The sequence below is a fragment of the Sturnira hondurensis genome, unplaced genomic scaffold (assembly GCF_014824575.4).
Source record: "Sturnira hondurensis isolate 20B ecotype Veracruz unplaced genomic scaffold, ASM1482457v3 Scaffold0008196, whole genome shotgun sequence".
Taxonomy (NCBI): Eukaryota; Metazoa; Chordata; class Mammalia; order Chiroptera; family Phyllostomidae; genus Sturnira; species Sturnira hondurensis.
In genome coordinates this window covers 1,225,422-1,249,066 of record NW_028080827.1, presented here as the reverse complement: position 1 = coordinate 1,249,066, position 23,645 = coordinate 1,225,422, and the positions used below count along the sequence as shown (strand labels likewise).

At 37.5% G+C, this 23,645-nt stretch overlaps 1 protein-coding gene and 1 pseudogene across 2 annotated transcripts; one reads left to right on the top strand and one right to left on the bottom strand.

Moving 5' to 3' along the window:
• Nucleotides 1-1,466: 1,466 nt before the first annotated feature.
• On the bottom strand, nucleotides 1,467-15,581 carry TRIM69 (tripartite motif containing 69). Of its 2 annotated transcripts, XM_037054444.1 has the most exons (5): nucleotides 15,527-15,581; nucleotides 15,218-15,495; nucleotides 14,439-14,461; nucleotides 14,230-14,354; nucleotides 1,467-2,008 (listed from the first exon to the last, which is right to left on the bottom strand). In XM_037054444.1, the coding sequence occupies exons 1-5, from the start codon at nucleotides 15,579-15,581 to the stop codon at nucleotides 1,467-1,469; spliced, it is 1,023 nt and encodes a 340-aa protein (XP_036910339.1). The 2 variants fall into 2 exon arrangements, with proteins under 2 accessions (XP_036910339.1, XP_036910340.1); XM_037054445.1 differs by having other exon boundaries at nucleotides 15,218-15,536.
• A 6,651-nt stretch (nucleotides 15,582-22,232) lies between these two features.
• On the top strand, nucleotides 22,233-23,008 carry LOC118992512 (DNA damage-regulated autophagy modulator protein 2-like; annotated as a pseudogene).
• Nucleotides 23,009-23,645: the final 637 nt, after the last annotated feature.

Genomic DNA, 23,645 nt, shown 5'->3' with positions numbered 1-23,645 from the left:
AGATCCCCAGAGACTGCCCCACCCAACCTACAGGCCCACCCAAGCTGCTTTTCCATATGAATGGCTGGTCTTGACTCATGCTACACAACTTCCTAAATCCTCTCAAATAAACAACTGGCTTCAGTAAGCCCCAGGCCCAGCACTAGCAGCAGCCTGCTTGGAGTCAAGGCTTGGCTTTGCTTAGGAATCTCCAGTCCCAGCCCAAGTATCAGCCATCTCAGATTGCTTTATAGCTCTGGCAGGGTGGCCCCAGGCAAAACACAGGTGGGGGCTGACCTTGACCTGCACCACGTGGGGAACCTCAGGGCCAGTGCACCCAGTGGACAGCTACAGACCATGTTGGAGCACCATTATTCTACCCCTGTATAGCTTATACTAACAGAAACCACAGCTCAACAAGAGGAGGGTGTACTCAGTGGAAACGAAGGGTGCACCTCAAAAACCCAGCTTGGGTGACATGGGAAGCTGTGCCACTGGACTCTATAGGACACCTACTACATTAGGCCACACTACCAAGACATGGAGTCAAAGCAGCTCTACCTAACACGCAGGAACAAACATAGGGAGGCTGCCAGAATGAGGAGACAAAGAAACATGGCCCAAATGAGAGAACAGATCAAAGCTCCAGAAAAAGAGCTAAACAAAATGGAGATAAGCGATCCATCAGATGCAGAGTTCAAAACACTGTTTATCAGGATGTTCAAGGAAATTAGTGAGGACCTCAGAACAATAAAAAAGATCCAGTCAGAAATGAAGGACACACTGATTGAAATAAAGAACAATTTACAGGGAAACAACAATAGACTGGATGAAGCCAAGAATCACATCAATGATTTGGAACATAAGGAAGCAAAAAACAACCAATCAGAACAAGAAGAAAGAAGAATTTAAAACAATAACAAAAAACAAGAATAGTGAGTGTGAGTGGGCTCTGGGACAACTTCATGGTGGAAAAGGTACAGGAATTAAGCGTAATTGGTAGGTAAGACATTAAGAATAGTAGAGGAAATGGAGAAGCCACAGAACTTATATGTGCAACATATAGACATGAACTAAGCAGGGAGGTGGTTGCTAGAGGGAATGGGTGTACCAAGCAGAGGGGTGCAGAGGGGGAAAACTGAAAGCCATAATAGCATAATCATTAAAATACACTAAAAAAAAACAAGAAATAAATAAATAAAAACTAATTTTTCTTCTATAAGGGGGAGGAGAGGGAGAGAGAGAGAAGAAGAAGGAAGGAAGGAAAGAAGGAAGGAAGGAAAGAAGGAAGGAAGGGGAAAGAAAAGAGAAAAGAAAAGAAAGACTCTGGTAAAATCCACTTAGGAAACTGAGAATGCAATTCAATTTGTGAATCCTCCTTTCATTATTCCAGTTCCCCATATACTGGGATGAGAAACCAGTGAGATTGAGAAACTATTTCGATACCTCTTTAATAATGCTGTGAATTTACACAATAGTATGACTAATTATTGTGGATGTAAGATTTGCAATGGTTGTTTATTCTGCCCACCATCATTAAGGCAAGGGCAAAAGTAGGGATAAAGTTTCTCCATGAAAGTGCTACTGAAGGTGTAAATGTGTGTCATGGTTTTAGCATTGTAGAAGGACACCTGTCCTCCTTCATAATCTAGATATATGCCCACCTTGTTAAGGTTGTTAGTCAGTTTCATACTGCAAGAAGGCAAATCCAGAGCCTTTAGATCATTTTGGTTCCTTAGTCTTAAAAGCCAGAATCCTTGTTCAGGAGATAGAGGACAGCTACCTTTTCTAATGATGGATTCTCTAACAACTCCAACTGTCCACTTTGTCTTCTTTGCTACTTCTACCTCCCAGTACCATTTTCCAGATGTGAAGCCTTTTGAGCCCAGCACAGCCACACTTGAGTCAAATCTTTCTGGATCATCAGGCATTACCTGCTTAAGGTCATCATGCCACACACTGGTTCGGTCTTTGGAGAGCAACAAATTTGGGTGCGCTGTTTTAGGGTCCAGAGTTAATGGAGATAAGCCTAGTAAGAAAATAAGAGAAAGCAGGGCATGGGAGAAAAAGTGTGAATGCAATTTTCTGTAGTAAAAGGCAGTATTTACATAAACACCAGTAATTTATCTCCCTATCCACATATACTCTTAGCCACATAATTACTTATACATAGTCTTTATTACTTTGGTATCTTTGTGGCTGTATTCTAGACATTCTTGTATTTGTAGTAAAAATCAGACTATACTCTGCAGCAATTCTCTAATAAAGAAAGCAATACAAATAATATACAAATGCTAAAGAGTTAATGATTAAATAAGTTTGTCCTAGAAAAGCTTTTAAGACAATAACTATTTCAGTTGTGATATAAAATCTTTGAGATGTATTTAGGATGCTTTAGGGAAACAGAAGCAAAAAAGGAATGGGTTAAAAAGCCAGTTTCTCTGGCTGGTGTGACTCAGTGGATTGAGTGCCAGCCTGGGAACCAAAGGGTTGCTAGTTCAATTCCCAGTCAGGGCATATGCCTGGGTGGGCCAGGTCCCAGTAGGGGGCACATGAGAGGCAACCACACATTGATGTTTCTCTCCCTCTCTTTCGCCCTCCCTTCTCCTCTCTCTAAAAATAAGTAAGTAAAATCATAAAAAAATTATACAAAGTTCAGAGAACAATGGTGAGGAGTTTATATTTGGTTTACTAAATAATGACACTTTTGAGATCTAGAATGATTAATGCCACTGCTACTTAAAATGTGCTCCACTAACTATCTGGTTACCAGTCTGGAGTGAGATGGTACTGAAATCAAGAGTTAGCTCTTAGAAACATTCTTAGCAATCTGACAGAGTAATTATATGTCACTGAATCTAATAATTCAAAAAACTGGGCTTGCACTTTGTAACCCTTGTTTTTTAATTCCACTTCTTCAAGTAATTTACATTTTATTCTACAAACATATCAGTCACACCACATTGAGATTTTAAAAATGACTCCTTCACTACACTAGTTTTATTGATTTATAATCGAAAATAATGTCTCTATGGCCAATTAATATTCAACAAAGGGGGCAGCAACATAAAATGGACTAATAATAGCCTCTTCAACAAATGGTGTTGGGAGAACTGGACAGCTACATGCAAAAAAATGAAACTCGAGCACCAACTTACACCATACACCAAAATAAATTCAAGGTGGATAAAGACTTAAATATAAGCCATAACACCAATAAAGTCCTAGAGGAGAACATTGGCAAGAAAATCTCAGATATTTCACGCAGCAACTTTTTTACTGATATGCCCCCTAGAGCAAGGGACATAAAGGAAGGAATAAACAAATGGGATCTCATCAAAATTAAAAGGTTTTTCATGGCTAAAGAAAACAGTATTAAAATAAAAAGAGAACCAACTATATGGGAAAACATATTTGCCAATGATACCTCAGACAAGGGTTTAATCTCCAAAATATACAAAGAACTTACCCAACTTCATTCTAAGAAGACAAGCAACCCAATTACAAAGTGGGCAAAGGACTTGAACAGACATTTCCCCAAGGAGGACATACAGAAGATCCAGAGACACATGAAAAGATGCTCAATATCTCTAGCTATCAGAGAGATGCAAATTAAAACCACAATGAGATACCACTTTACACCAGCCAGAATGGCCATCATAAACAAAGCAACAAACAAGTGTTGGAGAGGTTGTGGAGAAGAGGGGACCCTAATCCATTGTTGGTGGGATTGCAGACTGGTACAACCACTATGGAAAACAGTATGGAATTTTCTCAGAAAACTAAAATTGGACCTGCCTTTTGACCCAGCAATTCCACTGTTAGGAGTATATCCTAAGAACCCTGAAACACCAATCCAAAAGAACCTATGCACCCCTATGTTCATAGCAGCACCATTTACAATAGCCAAGAGCTGGAAGCAACCTAGGTGCCCGTCAGTAAATGAATGGATCAAAAAATAATGGTACATATACACAATGGAATTCTATGCAGCAGAAAGAAAGAAGGAGCTTCTACCCTTTGCAACAGCATGGATGGAACTGGAAAACATTATGCTGAGTGAAATAAGCCAGGTGTTGAAAGACAAATACCATATGATCTCACCTTTAATAGGAAGCCAAACAACAAAACAAACAAGCAAGCAAAATATAACCAAAAACACTGAAATAGAGAACAGGGGGACAGTGACCAGAGGGGAAAAGGGAGGGAATTTCAGGGGAAAAAGGGGGAGGATTTACAGGAACTAGTATAAAGGACACATGGACAACAACTAAGGGGGGTGGAAATGGGAGGGAGGTGGGGAGCACTGTGGGGGGGCTGGGACGGGAGTAAAAGAAAACTGTACTTGAACAATAGTTAAATTATAAATAAATAAATAAATAGAAACTTAAAAACAAAAAATGTGTAAGTTTAATCACAGGTAATTTAATAAGCATTGCTTTAGACAAATAAATGGGCAGCAGTATAAAAAATAATTTCTGAATAAAGAGGTTTTCTGAATATCAGCAAAAAGTTGACACAAACTCTATGTGTGAGATAATGGAACACTGGCACGAAATTTGATAAAAGGACCAAAACTATGTACATGCACATCATGGACAAAGATGCACATGTATATACATTTGTTGTGAATAGATTTATTTATCCTTGTTAGATCAGTTCAGTCCAGCCCTCTGTTCCCAGAAAAGCCTGAGTCTTTACCATTATCCCAAGAATTTCTTTTTCTAACAAGAGACTTTGAAGAACCCTGAATTTCTCCATACAGGCTGAATATTCTCTCCTTCACATATCCCCATCCACCTTGGATTGTTATTCTTTCCAATGTGAGGACTAGGTCTTCATAAAGACTTCTTACCAATCTAGTGAAAGCCCCAGCCTGCTCTTATCACCAGACTTCTACCACCACCACCTAGGTCAGTCTGCAATGGCTCTGAATATTTCCTAAGAGTCAGCATTGTGTCCTCTCTTTTCTTCTCATGCAATATTCAACCCAACAGTAAGTCCTGTCAGCTACATCTTTAAATATATTCTGAGCCTACTAAGAATATATAGAAAGATAACTTCAAAAATACCACTGGCCTGGAACTACTGTAATATTTCTATTTCCACTCTTGCCTATCTGCAAAATATTCTGCCTGTAACATGAATGAGCTTATCCAATTCTACTCAACACTTTCTTATGCTTTTCATCAACTGTGATAAAATGCAAACTCCTTACAGAGCAAACAAGACCTACATGGTTTACCTGTCTCTCTGACCTCATCTGATACTACATTGCCCTCATTTACTTTGATCCAACCACTTTGCTTTTTGCCTGTTTCTTTTTTAAAAATTATATTTTATTGATTATTCTATTACAGTTGTCCCAATTTCCCCACCTTTGCCCCCTCCACCCAGCACTCCCCACACCCTCAGGCAATCCCCTGGCCATTGTTCTTGTCCATGGGTCATGCTTATAAATTCTTTGGCTACTCCATTTCCTATACTGTTCTTTACATCCCTGTGGCTACTTGTAACCACCTATTTGTACTTCTTAATCCCCTTATCTCTTCACTAATTCTCCCCCAGCCACCTCCCATCTGGCAACCATCAAAATGTTCTCCATATCCACGATTCTATCTCTGTTCTTGTTTGCTTAGTTTGTTTTTTAGATTCAATTGTTGAAAGACATATATTTTTTGCCCTTTTACTGTTCATAGTTTTGATCTTCTTAAATAAGTCCCTTTAACATTTCATATAATAATGGTTTGGTGATGATGAACTCCTTTAGTTCATCATCATTTCTTGTCTGGGAAGCTCTTTCTTTGCCCTTTGATTGTAAATGGTAGCTTTGCTGGGTAGGGCTAAATGTAGGTCTTTGCTTTTCATGAATTTGGATATTGCCAATCTCTTGCCTACAAGGTTTCTTTTGAGAAGTCAACTGACAGTCTTATGGGAATTCCCCTGTAGATAACTAACTTCTATCCTCTTGCTGCTTTTAAAATTCTCTTTTTATCTTTAACCGTTGGCATTTTAATTATGTTGTGTCTTGGAGTGGGCACCTTTCCAATCATCTTGTTTAGGATTCTCTGTGCTTCGTGAACTTGTACATCTATTTCCTTTACCAAATTAAGAAAGTTTTCTTTCACTATTTTTTCAAATAGATTTCTAGTTTCTTGTCCTTTCTCTTCTTCTGGAACCCCTATATGCGAACGTTGGATAGCTTAAAGTTGGGTGGGTGAGCAAGGACTTCATGTGTTTTGTTTGTTCATATAGCTTCAAAATTTGAAACTGTTCTTAGCTGTTCAAGTAACAATTTGTTAAATAAATAAGTGAACTTCAGTTAAAGTTTTGATTAAAACTGCGGCACCAACTAACTCCACCATGCCTCATATTCCTAGTATCTTTAGCCCAAACCCAGACTATAGACTCCTCCAATGATTTATTCTCTAACATGCTCTGGTCCCCATTATTGTGTTCTTTATTTCCTCTGCCTTCGTGCCTTCTGTTCTCCCCAAACCCTTTTCACTCTGACCTTTGGAACTAACTACCCTCCTAATTAACTCTCCTGCATCTTCAGTTTACATAATCCTCTTGTTACTTCCTTACTCTAACAAAAACCTGACTGGTTCTTCCTCCAAAAACACAGCTTTTGAAAGTTCAAAAGACTATTTTCTAAATTCAAATGCTAGAGATTCCATGGCCACCACTGCCACTTCCAGACCCCTATGCTACTCCTCATCCTCATGTGAAAAAATCACTTTTCATTTAAGATATTTGACATTCAATTTCATATTACCCTCTGTCTCTTTTTGAGGCTGTAATGTACAAACCCCCTGTTATACTCCCTGCATTTGGGTTAGCTTTACTTCTCTACCCCAATTGCAGCTCACCATCTCAAATAATTTCACTACCTTCGGATATATAGCTACTTTTCTATTCTTTTGGGTCCTTGACTTCACTGTTAATGACTTTTGACTCCTTTTCAGGTGTCCCCATCAATGACCATATTCTGGACCTCATAGTCATCAGGAACTATTCATTCTCTAAAATCTTAAACTCAGATATCCCATTGTCTTATTTTTTTTTAACTTTCTCCCTCTCATTTCCCCCTAAACCATTGCTTGACTTCATTGATCTGGTTCCTGATTTCTCTTTATTATCCTAAGCTGTCTACTTTATGGCTTAAAATCCTTTCCCAAATAGCTTAGCATTGGCAGTTTTGTTGTCAGTAACTTCAACACTTTTATTATTTTATTTTCTGCAGCACCTGTCATGCAACTCTCCAACTCTGGATTTATCCAGTTATTCAAATTCACATCCCAATTTGTTACCACTGCAGGAAGAAAAATCACAATATTATATATATAGATGCCACAACCGACTATTTTCACTTTATATTTGACAATCAGCACTGCCCAGAATTCCTATATTTACCAAATCAAATCATCGCCAGTTCCTTACAACAGCAATTTCAAACCTTCAACTCCCTCTGAAACCTCTATTCCACCACTTTCCCCTTGCTCTCTCTTTATTTTTAGAATCCTGATGTCATTTATTAAGTTGCACAATAATGAGATTAGCAAAATTATAAAACAGTGCCACTCATTTTTTTGTTTTGAAGAATATAGATCTCTTTTCATAGTTTTACATTATGTTCACATACAGTAGGTTCATTATTATTTTTGAATGAATAAATATTTTTAAAATTTTCTAGCTATAGTTCTGGCTAGTGTGGCTCAGTGGATTGAACGTTGGCCTGCAAACCAAAGGGTCACGGGTTCAATTCCCAGTCAGGGTATATGCCTGGGTTGCAGACCAGGTCCCCGATAAAGTGTGCATGAGAGGCAACTACATACACATTGATGTTTCTCTCCCTCTCTTTCTCCTTCCCTTCCCCTCTCTAAAAATAAATAAAATCTTTAAAATTTTTTCTAGTTTTAATTTCTATTACAATAAATATTGACAGCGATAACTAACAAATCAAAAGCCCTTTGGAGTCCTAAATAAGTTTTAGAGTGTTACGGGGTCCTGAGGTCAACATTTGAGAAGCACTGTTCCACTCTGTGAGGGCGCAGGTTGCATTTGTCTTGATCACTACTCTGTCCCACCTGGGAGATACTTGAAAAGTGGTTGGTAATACTTGTTGAAAAAGTTATTGACTGAATGACTGTATGACTGAATGAATGATACTTGAAATGGACCTTGTCGGGCATTCCAGACAGAGGGAACAACCTGATAAAAAACTTCCAGAAACAAGAAAGTAAAGATTTTAGAAAAAGAGTGTTCACCCTTTCCTTAGATCTCACTCATTTTTCCCTATTTCCACCAACTTTACCCTTTCTTACAGCATTGATTTCTGCTTTTCTACAAGCTGCTTCCCTTCAGTATGTTTTTAAAAGTCCTCTTTTTTAAAGTTTTTAAGTCCTCTTTTTACTCTACTCCCACATTCACACCTCCCCTACTTAGTGAAACTTCTCAAATGAGTGACCTGTCCACTTCACTACTGCCTCATTCCAAATCACTCCTGAACCCTTCACAATATGACTTCTACCCATTCCACTCTTTTGAAATGGCCCTTACCAAAGTTACCGATTATTGTTAAACATAGCTGTTCCAGTAGTTTTCTAAATTGATGTTCACATTTGATATGAATGACCACTCCCTTCTCTGGCAGTCTATTTTCTTAGATTCCATGCCAACTTCAGTTCTGGGAATTCTCTTGCCAGAATTCATAATCTCTTTTGGGTGCTTGATTATCCTTTATTTGTTGGTATTGTCTATTAGGTGCTCCCTCCTTGACACCATGTTCTCACTTTCCTTTGGAAATCTCATTTACATCAATAGCTTCAGCTACCTAACTCTATACTTACTCCAGCCCTGGCCTCTCTCTTAAGCTTAAACTGGAATAGTGCCTATTAGAATATATTTGCTTAGTTATCCTGTAGGTTCTTCCACACAACATGGCCACAATTGAACTCAACAATCCCCTCCAAAATCTGCACGGCCTACATTTTTTATCCTTCCCATCAACTTCCTCATCCCTTACCACTAATTACTGTCCAGTACATTTCAGGTCCTAGAATTCTTTTCTGGAATCTATTCTTCATTTTTCAATACCTCCCATGCCTTTGGCTTAGATCTTAATAATTTTTCACCTAGATAGCTACAGCAGACTCTAAGTTTGTCTTCTACTCTTTTGGGAGCAGAAACTGTGTCTTACATTTTTCTGTGCTTAGAACCCAACTTAGTGCTTAGCATATAGTAGGTCCTCTTTAAGAGTGTATTGAATGAATGAGTAAACATTGGTGATATTTTACTGATAAACACAAAACTAAAGGAAGTATATTAAAATATTTTATATTAGAATTGGTAAAACTACAAGCAGGAGGCCAGGCTGCCAGTTTTGTAAGTAAAGTTTTATTGGAACACATCAATGGCCATTCATTTACATTTTGTCTATGGTTGCTTTTTCACTACAATGGCAGAGTGAAGTAGTTTTGACAAAGACCATACAGCCCACATAGCCCAAAATATCTACTCTCTGACCATTTACAAAAAGAAAATATCAGCTCCTTTCCTAAAGCAACAGTATCTATTATAAGGCAGGGAAGGGGAGAATATGAACATGCAGAATAAGCAAAAGCCTAGAAATAAGAAGTATGAAGTGTATTTTACCAGGGTTTGACCACAGTTACATTGTTAGTAAAATAGCCACATATTAAATAAATCCCACTTGATTTTCTTAGATGTGAAATTATACAAAAAATAAAGAAAATCAAGTTGTGGTTTAAATGATTTCTAGAAGTAAAGTTTGATTCTACAGGGCAAAGAGTACAGGAAGAAAAACAGTATTATTCCAAGATGGCTAGAGTAGAATAACACAAAGAAGGGAGCTGCACACAGAGTTTTGAACATCTACAAAGCAATTCCCTCAAGACTATGGCTGAGTATTGATCTTCAGTGAAATTCATTAGGACCAGAGAAAGAATATCTAGAAAGCAGTAGGCTGAACAATTTCTAGAGCTCACATAAGACTGATAATAATTTTCGATCTTGCTAGCCAGAATGGAAAAATGTCATAATATATGGAACATCAGGCAGAGTAATCAGAAAGGTGTTACCTTAGGAAGTGGGCTAAATTAGCCCTAGTTTAAAGGCTGTTATTGAACTATTTTAATAAAGCTTGAAAGCCTCAATAAAGCTTAAAGGAAGTGTCAAAATGGAACAAAGTTATTTTAAATAACTTAATTACATGCCAAAGTTGAATCCAATAAGGCTTAAAATTGAACAAAATCCAGCAAACATCAATGCAAAATTGATCATGTTTGACATCCAATAAAAAATTACCAGCCAGAAGAAACAACTGTCCCATGCAGAAGTATTTCAAATAATTTATGCAGATATTCCACTTTCAAGGAGGAGGAGCATAACTCCACTTTTTAACTGTGGGCTCTGCATAGTAATTTCCTTCAAAAGAGAGCAATATGGAAAATGGAGGGAAAGAGTAACATTACAGTGGAGAAACCTGGCACACACTACCTCAGCTAGGTGATTAAAGCCAACATCAATGGTCATAAATCATATTGACAGTATATATGCTTGATATGATATGTTGAAAATGGCACTTTCAACTATGTGGCCTTTCTTTTAATAACTTATAACCTTGATCTTATGAGAAAATGTCAGGCAAATTGCAATAATGTGGCATTCTACAAAGTTTGTGACCAGCGCTCCTTAAAAATATCAAAGTTAAAAAAAAATGTCAAAGTCATCAAAAACAAGAAACGTCTAAAAACTGTCACAACCAAGAAGAACTTAAAGAAATATGACAACTAAATGTGATGTGGCATCTTAGATAGAATCCTGGAACAGAAAAATGACATTAGATAAAAATAAAGGGAGCTAAAGAAACTATGATGTTATTTAATAATAATATATTAACAATAATAATACATTAATATTAGTTCATTAATTGTAAAAATAAATCACACTAAATGTAAAATGACATTAATAATAGGAGAAACTGGGAATGAGGTCTATAAGAACTTTATGACTATCTTCTCAATTTCTCTGTAAATCTAAAAATGTTCTAAGAAATAAGTTTGTTAAAAAGAAAAAAAAATTATGCCCTGGCTGGTGTGGCTCAGTGGATTGAGCACTGGCCTGCAAACCAAAGGGTTGCCAGTTTGATTCCCAGTCTAGGGCACATTCCTGTGTTACAGGCCAGGTAAGATCCCCAGTAGGGGGCGCAAGAGAGGCAACCACACATTGACGGTTTTCTCCCTCTCTTCTCTGTCTAAAATAAATAAATAAAATCTTTTATTTTTAAAAAGAAAAGAAAAAAATTATTAGCCATGCAAAGCAGCAGGAAAATATGACCCACGGTCAGGAGAAAAATCAAGCAATAAAAACATGTGCAGAAATAACAAGGTGGAATTAGTAAAGGCATTAAGACACCTATCATAAATATCTTCCACTTGCTTGAGAATGTAAAGGAAATCATGAACATGGTGAGGAGAGAAATGGGAGATATATAAAGACCCAAATGAAACTTTTAGAAGTGAAATGTATCTGAAATGAAAAACAGCTTGAAAAGAAATAACAAAAGATTAAGCGGTGCGGAAGAAAAGATGAGAGAACTTGAATAGCAATGTAATTTATTCAAAATGAAATACAGAGGGTAAAAAAAGCCAAAAATTACGAGCATCAATGACAGGTGAACCAATATCAGGCAGTCTTACATATAAAAATTAGAGTCCAAGAAGGAGAGAAGAAAGGGGGATAGGTGGAAAATACTTGAAGAACTAATAGCTAACATTATTTTAAATGTGATGACAACTATAAACCCATATATTCAAGAAGCTCGCCCTGGTTTGTGTGGCTTAGTGGGTTGAGTGCCGGCCTGCAAACCAAAGGGTTGCCAGTTCAATTCTCAATCAGGGCACATGCCTGGGTTGCAGGCCAGGTCTCCAGCTGGGGACATGTGAGAGGCAACCACACATTGATGTTTCTCTCCCTCTTTTTCTCCCTCACTTTCTCTAAAAATAAAATAAATAAAATCTTAAATTAAAAAAAAGAAATTCAATGAACCACAAGCAGAATGAACATAAAGAAAATAGCACCAAGACCCAGTATAATTAAATTAGTAGAAAGAAATAACAAAAAGTAAATCCTAAAAGTAGTCTAAGAAAAAAATAATGCATACAGAAAAATAAAGATAAAAATGACAATAGACATCTCATTGGAAACTAAGCAAGTCATAAAACAATGGAGTAATATTTAAAGTACTGAAAAAGAAATCCATCAACCCAGAGTTCTATTCAGGGAAATAAATCTTTCAAAAAATAAGGTAAAATAAATATTTTTTTCAGACAAACAAAGGTTGAGGTAATTCCTCATAAGCATGCTTGAACCATAAAAAATTTAATGGAAACTCTTCAAGCAGACAGAAAAATGATATCAGATGGACATCTGTATCTACGTAAAAAATAAAGAGTGCCAGAAATTGTAAATATGTGAATATAAAAGATATTTCTTCATTTAAAAAATTTATTTAAATGATAATTGTTCAAAATATATGGAGTTTGTAATTTGTAGAAATAAAGTATATGACAAAGGATGAAGAATAGAAAAGTGTACTGGTGTAAATTTCTTACACTACATACAAAGGGCTGCTACTTGCAGGTAGATAGTATGAGAAAGTAAAATATATATTGTAAAATCCTGTAGAAACCAAACATGTAAACAAAATATTTTTAAATAAAATAAAGAAGTAGAGATAATAGGCCACTAGTGAAGATGAAAGGGAAAAGTAAAAGACATTAGCAAAGACATTAAAACACCTATCACACCTATCTGATTTGCCTCTTGCTTGCCCCCAACTGGGAACTTGGCCCACAACCCAGGCATGTGCCCCTACTGGGAATTGAACTAGCAGCCTTTTGGTTTGCAGGTCAGTACTTAGTCCACTGAGCCACACCAGCCAGGCCAATGAGGTTTCTTTTTTTCACTCAATCCCTTCACCTTTTTCATCCAGTTCCCCTACATCCCTCCTCTCTGACAGCTGTCAGTCTGTTCTCTGTATCTATGAGTCTGCTTCTATTTTGTTAGTTTATTTTGTTCATTAGATTCTACATATAAGGAATCACATAGTATTTGTTTTTCTCTGACTGGCTATTTCACTTAGCATAATAGCCTCCATGCTCTTGCAAAGGTGAGATTTCCTTCTTTTTTATGGCCAAGTAGTATTTCATTGTGTAAATGTACCACGGTGTTTTTATCCACTCATCTACTGATAGGCACAGACAACAATATGATGATTACAAGAGGGAAAGGAGAGTGAGGGGAGATAGAAGAGGATAAAGGTAGGAATAAATAGTGATGGAAGGAGACTTGACTTTGGGTAGTGAACACACAATACAATATACAGATGATGTATTATAGAATTATACACTTGAAACCATATAATTTTATTACCCAATGCCACCACAATAAATTCAATAAATTTATTTTAAAAGTAAGTTTCTTCTATGTTAATTACACCAGAGTAAAGCTGATTTTCAAATGTCAATTATCTGGAAAAATTGTTAACAGGGATAGATTTGTAATTTTCATTACGTCAGTAACTACTACTAATAATGAGTCTATATGAATTCTATAAAAACTATATTTAGAACTTTTTAATAGAGATTTGTATTTAGAACTTTATTTTCTTGAAATGCCATTTGTATTCATTTGCCCTGCTCAGTTCTTTGGTATCTGCAGGATGAAAATAATTTAGTGTTCATATTAGGCACCCCTATTGAAATTACTGGTTTTCTTTTGAAGTGCTGTAAATCTCTAAATAATCTTCTAAGCTATTATACTCTATATTATGAACATCAAACATAAGACTTATAAACACCCTATTACATTCAAAGAGTATGTACAATTAATTTCTCCTCCAGGGCAGAAAAGCTCCAGGGATTTATGTAACTCATTTAGCAAAGCAGGATAAAATATTCATTGTCACAGTGTATAGAACAATTAAAACAAAATCATAGGCTGAGAGGTAATTCTGGTATCAGACTCTATATACCAGTAAAAAGCCATTAATTCTTAGGTCATAGTACCAGAAAAAATTTAATCACACCAACTAGCCTTATTTTGCTAAACTCGATCCTTCCCCCATACCAGTCTCTGAAGTACTAATTAAGGCCACAGAAGTGGTCCCACAGATGAAACACACATTAGGAGCTTCAGGAGCCGATAGCAACTATCCACCAATACCTGGAGAGAGAGCAGACTCCATTTCCCTCCATATCATGTACTGGATGGGACCTTTGTACAGGCCTGGGTTCAGCTTTTTGGAGATAAGCTCTCTGGGTGTCAGCATCCTTATCCCTTGCTCCAAGCTGCAAGGGACATAAATCATTTATTTTAGACACCTTCCAGGGACTGAAGGTAGGGTACTAATATCATATGGAAACACCACCTACCTATCAAAGAAAGCTGTGATGTCCTAGAAGAGGAAAGGAGAAATAGAAAAGTTAGATGCCTGTTCATCAACTGCAGAAATTTCTTGGGTGATACTGGCTCCCACTAGAATCTAATTGTCAATACTGGAATCCTGTGCAGATGTTCCCCATTCCACTGCCACCTCTCACCCTTCATGTGTCTTTCTGATCTGCATCCTTCATCTAATCCAAGATAAACTGGCTTTATCTTGCTCTGATTTTCTAGTTCTCTTTTACATGAAAGAAGAAAGAAGTCAAGATTAAGCTGTATTTACCTATACTGCCACATAGCCTCAGGAGAAAAATGTGGTAGGTATTCTCACCTCAAGACCACTGTTTCTTAGTCTGGCTGATTAAGCTGCCGAGTGTTGAGGTGGCAACCAAAACCACTTTAGAAGTGAACATTCAGTTAGCAAAGATTGGCAAACAGCTTTTCAAACAGGTCTCTTTATAAAGCTGGGAGCCAGATACAGCTTAGGTCACAGCATTCTTTTTGAGAAATAAAGCCTCAAAGTTCTTTATGGAAAAATATTAAAATATTAATACAAATGTCATTAATGGCATTTTATTATCTTCTTTAATTGCAGGATGAGAATAAAACTTTATATTGAGTGTAAGACGAAAGTAGCCTCCTACTTTTCTCCCAGAGAATCTTCAAAGCACTACAACAGTAGTGCTGTGGGGAAAAGCTGCTTCTACTTCCTTTCTAACCCTCTTTCCCCTGGTAGTGTACCCATAGTCATGTTGATGTGGAGTCTTACTTTGAGAAAGTTGAAGGGGTTCTGCTGTTCCATTCGTGCCTGGATGCTCAGCAACATGTCCTTGACTAGAACATACTGTTCTTGAAGCTGGTTGACATTCAGTTCCATCTCCTCATTCAAGGCTTTCCCCTCTTCCTGGAGCTCATTTAAAATATCCTTTTCTTTGCATTGCAGAAACTGATGCAGCTTAAAAAACTCCAAGGAGATGTGTTGTTGCAGATGTAGCTTGTTTTCCTGGAAATCTCCATGGTCATCACCACGGTAGTTACTGAGACTAGCTCTCCACACCACCATGGTAATTACTGAGACAACCACACCACTGATACTCACACATCTTGGGAAATACCGTAACAGGAAGATGCATTAAAATAGCTGCTCAGTATCCACATTCAACCATACTAAAAGAAGCCCTTTTGTGGTGGAAGGGGAGACTTAACTCCATCCTTCTCAACTAGTTTAGTAGTTCAGGATGAAGTAGTCAACAGTGACCTCCAGGTTCTCATTATAGTACTGAGATGGTAAACAATGCCATCTTAAATAGGACTTTAGGGTCAATTAAACATTCTAGAATGAATGATAATACCTTCCAATCCAAAAGTGAAAACCAATATCCATTAAGTGATGCTGTTAGACTAGGGCCATAAGGAGGTGGAAAGAAATGTCCTTGTTGAGAAATTGGATCATTAGAACTAGGGGGATGCCACACCTGCTGCCAGAACAATATAAAAGAAGAGATGGGAAATGTTCAAAGTACTGAAATTGATAACTGATACACTTGCAGCTCTTAGGTGATCTCAACATCCTCATGGGTGACCCATCTGATATTCTGGCTTCTTGGTTCCTTATTCTCATTTTTAGCGATTTCCACCTTTATTTACTCATTCTCTTACTTACACTGAGGATTTTATCATCCCCAGCAATTTCACCATGACCAAAATTAACTGTTTATACTCATTTACTCAGGTACCCCTATTGTAATTATTGGGTCTCCCTGAAACCTGTATATTCACCCCTTCATTTCTATTCCCTCAGCTTCTCTCTTTGTGTCCCCTCTTACCCAGTTTTGATTCCATGGTCTGTCATTGTCATTGCTTTTAAAATAGGTTTAACTCTCTTCCCTCTAGCTCACACTTTTCCAGTTTTCCTTTTACCTGTTTCACCACTGTTTCTCAGTCTTATTTGTTGGTTCTAGAGTTACTTATATTCTGTCTTGGGCTCTTTTCCATTCTCATTCTACACTCTTCTCCCAGTAATATCCTCTTTTCCCATAGCCTAAATACCATCTATATGCTGACTTCTTATTTCTAGTCTAGTCCAACTTCTAAGCTCAAGATTCCTATATCCAACTGTCTATTTGACATCTACACTCACCCCTAAAATCTAATGAATCACCCCACCCAGGTTATTTTTATCTCCAAAGCATATACTGAAGCTGTTTATTTCTTTCCATCTTCACTATCTCTCTAGACCAAGCCACCATCATCATTCTCTGCAATCATAGCAGTGGCCTTCCGACCATTATCCTTGTCATTGTCTCTCTCAATTCATTCTCTGCACAGCTACCAGACTGAAATTTTAAAAATGAGATTAAATCATATCTTATTTAAACCTTTTAATGGCTTCTCATTATTCTCTGCATGAAGTTCAAAATTTCTAACATTATCTATAAGGCCCTACACCTTTGGGCTCACATCTGCCTCTTCAGTCTCATCAGGATCCAGTTTTATTGGCTTTCTCCCTATTTAACATAACAACTGACTTTCTTGCTCAGGACTTTTCTGTATGCTCTTTATTCTTTATAGAACATTCTTCAGAACACTTCCTTCATCTTCTCCTCACTGGTTCACTTAGCTAAGTTACTTACCCTTCATTTCTCAATTATTATAGGTGACTTCAGGAAACAGCCCTGCCTCAGTCTAGATTAGGTTCTCCATTTATATGCTCTCATAGCACCCTATATTTTAAATTAAAAGTAATTATCACAGTTGTTATTTTATTGCTATTGGTGGGATCATTTAATATTCATCTCCCAACTGAGTGGAATATAGTGTCTAGCCTAATGCCTGACCCACTCAATAAATACTTTTTAAGTGAATGAATTTTAACTGTAATAGCTGAACTAGGAACTCTTGCAACAGGAACAAGATTCTTTAGAGGCATCATTATTTCCGTCTATTCTTTCTCTCACTGTGTATACTACTTCTTTCAGATGCCAAACACCAGAGAATACTCTTCTCCATAGAATAATTAATAAAAAAATAGAACTCCCAATTTAGCCCCTCAGTCTAGGGACCTACTTGTCAAGTCACTAACCACTAAAGTCCTGGAGCTCCTGTGAAAGTATAGGCAATGGTGTTACTTTGTTAAAGGGAAGCTAGGCAAGATCAAATCAGATGGTAGAAACCAGCAGTCTGAGAAACCTTGTTTCAGAGGTAGATGGGTTGTAAACCCAAAGAAAAGAAAGGTGTTTCTTTGGACATAGCTATCTTCAGTTGATTTGCTATAGGTAAATTTCTTATTTTGCCAATAACCAAGAAGAAGGACCAGACAAATCATAACCCCACAACAATCACCCAGCAACTGAACCATCAAAAGGATCAGCATATTAGGGGAAAGGCCAGTTGAGCTCTGTTGCTCAACTATTGGGAACCTACTCCACTGCTATGCTTTTTTCTATTCTATTGTATCAATTTTTTTAATTCTACAGCCCAGGTCTCTATAGCCCAGTGTATTGATAATATATGTATAGGCACATTTCTACCCAAATAACTGAAGTTATAAGGAGGGTATATTCTATTCTAGTTCTATCTCATTACCCCCTACCCTCCTCCTCACCTTGTAATCAGCAATAGCATCTTTCTGCATGTTCCTCAGGGCCTGAAGTTCCTTCAGGGTTTCCTCCAGTTGACCTTTATAGATGATAATCTCCTCCTGAGAATACCGCATAGAGTTAACCCACACTGACCTGAGAGATGAAGGGCCATAGGGGGCATCTCCCTCGAAGCCCTAGTATGTCAGGAAAAAAAATCCAGCTCTTGCTGCAAAAGTCTTTCCTTTCCCCTCTGTCATAGTTTCTGTCCCTTCCAAGAATTTTGAAGGAAAGTATAAGCAGCAGAAAAACTTAGGTTTTTTTTTTAACCTTCTTAGTAACTACAGAGGTTTGAGAAACATAACTACTACGTTTTCTACTCTAGTTATGCTGCTCTCACTATACCTTTATTTACATTGTTCTCACTTCAAACACTCATTTCTCCCTTCTGCCTATCCAAATCCAAATGATTTCCCGCATTTATGATATTACTAAAGCATTTATGAATTACTAAAGTGACAAAGTTTAGCTGTCAGTGGCATACTATATTATATTACCTCTGTTGTTTTATTGGTTTGGACTGAATTTCAAAACTCTCATAACAAGAGCAATGTCTTTTACATTTATATTTTACATGAGGTCTAGTACAGCACTGTCATGTCAGGGTTTAAGTAAATATTTGATTGATTGAAAGAGTGGGCCACGGCTCCTCCGCTACTTTCCTTTATCAGCACCTCTAGAGAAAGAACACTGCAAAACATATTGTATTTTCTGAGCATTCTGAGCTTTCTAATATTTATCTGAATAAAGATGAATCATCTGGAAGAGATCAGAAGCCCTACAAAAGATTTTTCCCACAGCTTTCCTAAGGTATTGTTCAAGGCCCAGGGTTCACCCACCATGAAGAAACGGACGGCGTCAGAGATCTGCAGGTACTCTTTAGACTGCCCCACAGACAACTGAGCATCTTTGCATTGAAAGCAGATCAGCTTCCCTTCTGGCTTACTGAACAGTTTCAGGTTCTCTCCATGTTCTGGGCACTGTGGATAGCCCTTGAGTAGATGTAGTTCCTTAATCTTATCTATCAGCTTATCCAGTACAAGGTTGAATGTACAATTGTTATATTGACATATCATCTTACACTCAGGGCAGAATGTTTCTTTTGCTTTCTGCTTCCAAAAGTTTTGAATACAGGCCTGGCAGAAGTTGTGGCCACAGGTTAGCATCAATGGATCCCGGAACCAATCATTACACAGTAGGCAGTGTAGCTCCTTAGTAATATCTTGTATCTGCACTTTAGAGGGTATCCTTGTGACCAAATCATTCACTTCAGTATAGTTGTCTGGTTCAATGTTGGAGGAGGGTTTGGAAGATACCTTTAGGGACAAAACAGCCAAAATGAGTTCTCTTTTGTCCTGGGGAGCTGTCCACCCCAGGATAGTGGGCTCCATTCCTAAAGAAGAAATTGGTGCAGGAATTGGTGCAGCCAAAGTAAAAGCACCCTAATCTTTTCTATGAAAGTGACCCAATAAATTTAGCATTTTGTAACATCATCATTTATTACTACTTATGACCATATTTAAACTTTAATGGAGAGGCAAAACAAAAGAATAAAGAGTACTCAACCAAAGAAATGTATTTGTTGTGCATCCCTCCATTCGCCTCCTTTCCCCATGTGTCAGTTGAAAGTTAGGGACTCAACAAATGAATTAGGAGAATGGATGTTTGCCCTCACAGTGAGTGAAGTTACTTCTTTGCTGAAGGTAATTTGTCTGAAGCTCTACTCTTATAGTAGATCCTCTACCCTACCACTTGATAGAAACTGCTTAAACCTTGCTGTGGAGTTTGCAAACACTCATGTAATGACTTACTCTCAATCTTCATTCTCTTTGACTTAATGAGTCAGTCCCTTGGCTGTTGTGGTGCAATACTGCCACAGTTCTTCTACCTCTAACCACTCCTCTGCCTTGGCTGGTTTCTCTTCCTCTTCTTACTTTCTTAAGTATAAACAATCACTGTGATCTGTCTTCACCTCTCTTCTAGCTCTATTCTCTCTTCTTACCAAGTGAGCTATTCATTCCCAGTGCTTCATGTACAACCTCTATAGAGGTGGCTCCCAAATCTGTATCTCTGAGCCCACATCTCTGAGTCCACAACTGGGTCCTTCAAGCTGGAACAATACTGGAATAGAATTCATATTTCCCCCTAAACCAGTTCCTCCTCCCAACTTCCTTATTATCACACCACCAATATCCCATTTGTGAAATCTGAATTATTTTTGTTGGTTCTCTTCTTCTTTCCCCATCATCTAATCAGTTGTAAAGTCCAGTTAATAATGATTGCTAACCCTCCTCTGCCTCCGAAAATCTTCTGTTGCTTTGAGTAGTCTACCAAATTTTTTGTGGGTTTATTTTAAAGGGCCATAGAATTCAGAATTCTCTACATGTTGCAAACTCATATTTATAGTCTTATTTCCCATGATTTTTTGTACAGTGAAAATGTTTAATTTACCATCATTTTATACATTAACAATTCATTCAAGTTCTATTTAATCAAAAGGTAACAAAAGATTTTTAAAAGATTTATTCCATTTTTTGTGCAGGTTGAGTGGACAATTCTATGGAAGTGAAGAGAGAAATAAGCCTGTTTACTCTCTATCCTCTCAATATGTGCTTAGAAGATCAAACTCAGAAAAATATGCCCATCGGAGAATGTCCAAGTACAAAATATACTGCATTTTAAGCCTAATGGGCTGTCTTAAAAACTTTAAAATTAGATGTATTCTGTATAAGGTAAAACTTGTAGGAGAACCTGACCAATTGAGGGTGACTTAAGAGAAGAGTTGCTTAGCAGAACCAGTTTTTAATCCTAGTGAATGCAGTACATTTTGGAAACGGAAACAATTTAGGAACTTTATTGAATTTGTTTTTTTAATACATTTAAAGTAGATTAGTGATTGTCAGGGCTGGGGAAAGAGGCAAATGAGGAGTGATTACTGATGAGTATAGAATTTTTTGAGGGGGGGATGTGCAATGAAAAAAGAAACTTTATTCAGTACAAACAGCTCCATTGTGATACAGCACAGCTGTGGAATAGCTAGATCGTGTTACAGCTCAATTATGAAGCATGGCTGTGAGGAGGCCCTGGGGCCAGGCCCCTCTTTGGCTAGACAGCTCTGCTCTGCTCTCTTCTGTTCTGCTCCACGTGCTCTGGTCTTGGTCTGGTCACTGTGCTCCACTCTGCCCTGCTGGAATTTCTTTTGAAGGCTATGGAAATGATCTAGAATTAGATTGTGATGATGGTTGTACAACTTTGTGGCTATGCTAAAAGTCACTGAATTGTACACTTTAGAAGGGTAAATTTTATGATATGAAAATATATACTTAATGTTGATTGCTATTTGATCAATTCATCTTGCTGCTTGAGGTTTTGCCAACTGCCCTGACTTTCAAGAATATGTCTTCTGCTATAAAACAAGAGATTAGGCCTGGCTGGGGTGGCTTAGTGGATTGAATGCTGGCCTGTGAACCAAAAGGTTGCTGGTTCTATTCCCAGTCAGGACACATGCCCAGGTTGTGGGCCAGGTCCCTGGTTGGGGATGTGTGAGAGGAAGCCAACTGACGTTTCTCTCTCCCATCGATGTTTCTCTTCCTTTCTCCCTCCCTTCCCCTCTGTCTGAAAATAAGTAAAATCTTTAGGAAAAAAACCCCAAGAGATTATTTAAATCATATTAGCTAAGATTTACTCAGCATTCACTGTACAAAAAAATGGTTTATGTGCGCTATTTTGTCATCATAACAGTCCAGCCTGCAGGCTCCAGACCCAGCAGCCAGCTCTGGTGGCTCATCCTAGCAAGCAGTCACCACTTAGAGAAGATAGCATAAGGAGTTCATCTGATTGCCAGCGACATTTAAATATTTGTGAAATTTAAAAATTGTAATTGCAGTTCTGGTTCATGATCATCAAAGAAAGAAGAGAACATAGGGTTTACAAAAGGTGCACATTTGGGCGGATCAGAAGACTAATACTTTGTAAACTTTAAAATAGGAGCTGGAAATAACGAACTATAGAAATGATCCCTGAAAGTATAGTCTTAGGAGCTGGAAATATAATGGTGAACAAAACAGTTGTTTCCTGCTCTCACAAAACTTGAAGTTTACTGAGGAAGGTAAAATCAAACTAACGAGTAACAAAGACCCATTTGAGATGTAGTGGTTTCAGCAAGACCTCAGTTTCCTTTCTTCTGCCCTTGTAGTTTAGACAGCTGCCCCTTTCAGGTTTTCATACATTACTGTCATAACTCTCCACCATGTTGACCCTGCTTTGCCTTATATCAGTGTTACCTCCAGAAAAATACTTATTTGGGGCAATGTTAAATTTTGCTGCAGTTTTATGCTACCATTTATGTTATTATAAGCAAGTTCATCCTCTGAATCCTGAACGGAGTTTTGTCATCAGATTAAACAAAGCTGGCCTCGTACTTGGATTGCTGAGTTGTTTAGGATTTTTCTAGGTGGCAAACTTCCAGAAAACAACCTTTGTTATTGTATATAGTGGGGGGAAAGTAGCTTTACAATGCGTCATATGGAAATAATGTAGTAATTAATGAATAATAATACAAGAATAAACTCTGTGTTTTGCATAATCACAACTACAAACCTACTTTTGCCCCACCCTGTACACATATGTGGAGCTGTGCTTACCGTTGGTATCGGATTATTATATATGTTTGTTCAGACCATTCTTTCCTACAGAATGAAGCCCAAAATTCATGGCAAACAAGTCTTCTGAATCAGACTACTGTTGGTTATTTGGTGTGGAGTAAGGGCATTTGGCATGCTGACTTGCTTGTCACTTTTGTACATTGGCAGTTTTGTCATACATGTAGCAAGAAACTCCACCAGAACTGCAAGGACAAAAGTTATGTGTTTCACATAATCACTATTACAGCAGAATGGCCTGTGTCATTTTCTTTTTTTTAATTCACTAAGCTCCTAACTTTATTCAGATTTCCTTAGTTTTTCCACAATATCCTTTTCTTGTTTCAGAATCCCATCCAAGCTCTCATATTACATTTTGTAATTGTCTTGTCTGCTTAAGCTCCTTGGAGCTAACAGTTTCTCAGACATTCTTTGCTTCTGATGATCTTGACAGTTTCGAAGAGTACTAATCAGATATTTGTAGAATGTCTCTCAGTCTGGGTTCGTCTGATGTTTACCTCATGGTTATCCTGGTGTTATGGGTTTTTGCAAAAGAAACCACAGAAATAAAGTACCATTCTCAACTAGTTCTATTTCAGCGATGAGTAGTCATATTTCTTATTAGTAGTAATATAAGTTGTTACTCATATTTCTTATGAGTAGTACCATTAACTTACACAAATTGGCTAATGGCTTCATGAAAATTATCTTTGCTTCTTCATGGTCAAAGGACATTTGACTCATAGTTAATCAAAGAACAACTTTTTTCCTCTGTAATTAAAATGTACTGTAAAAAACTACAAATTTGCATTGTGGTAGTCAGTAGTTTAACTTCATATTTCTATGTTTATCCTTTCTCACCCCTGTTCTTTGAGGCTAAGAATTTATCTAAAATGCTGCATGTTCTCTTAATTTTTTC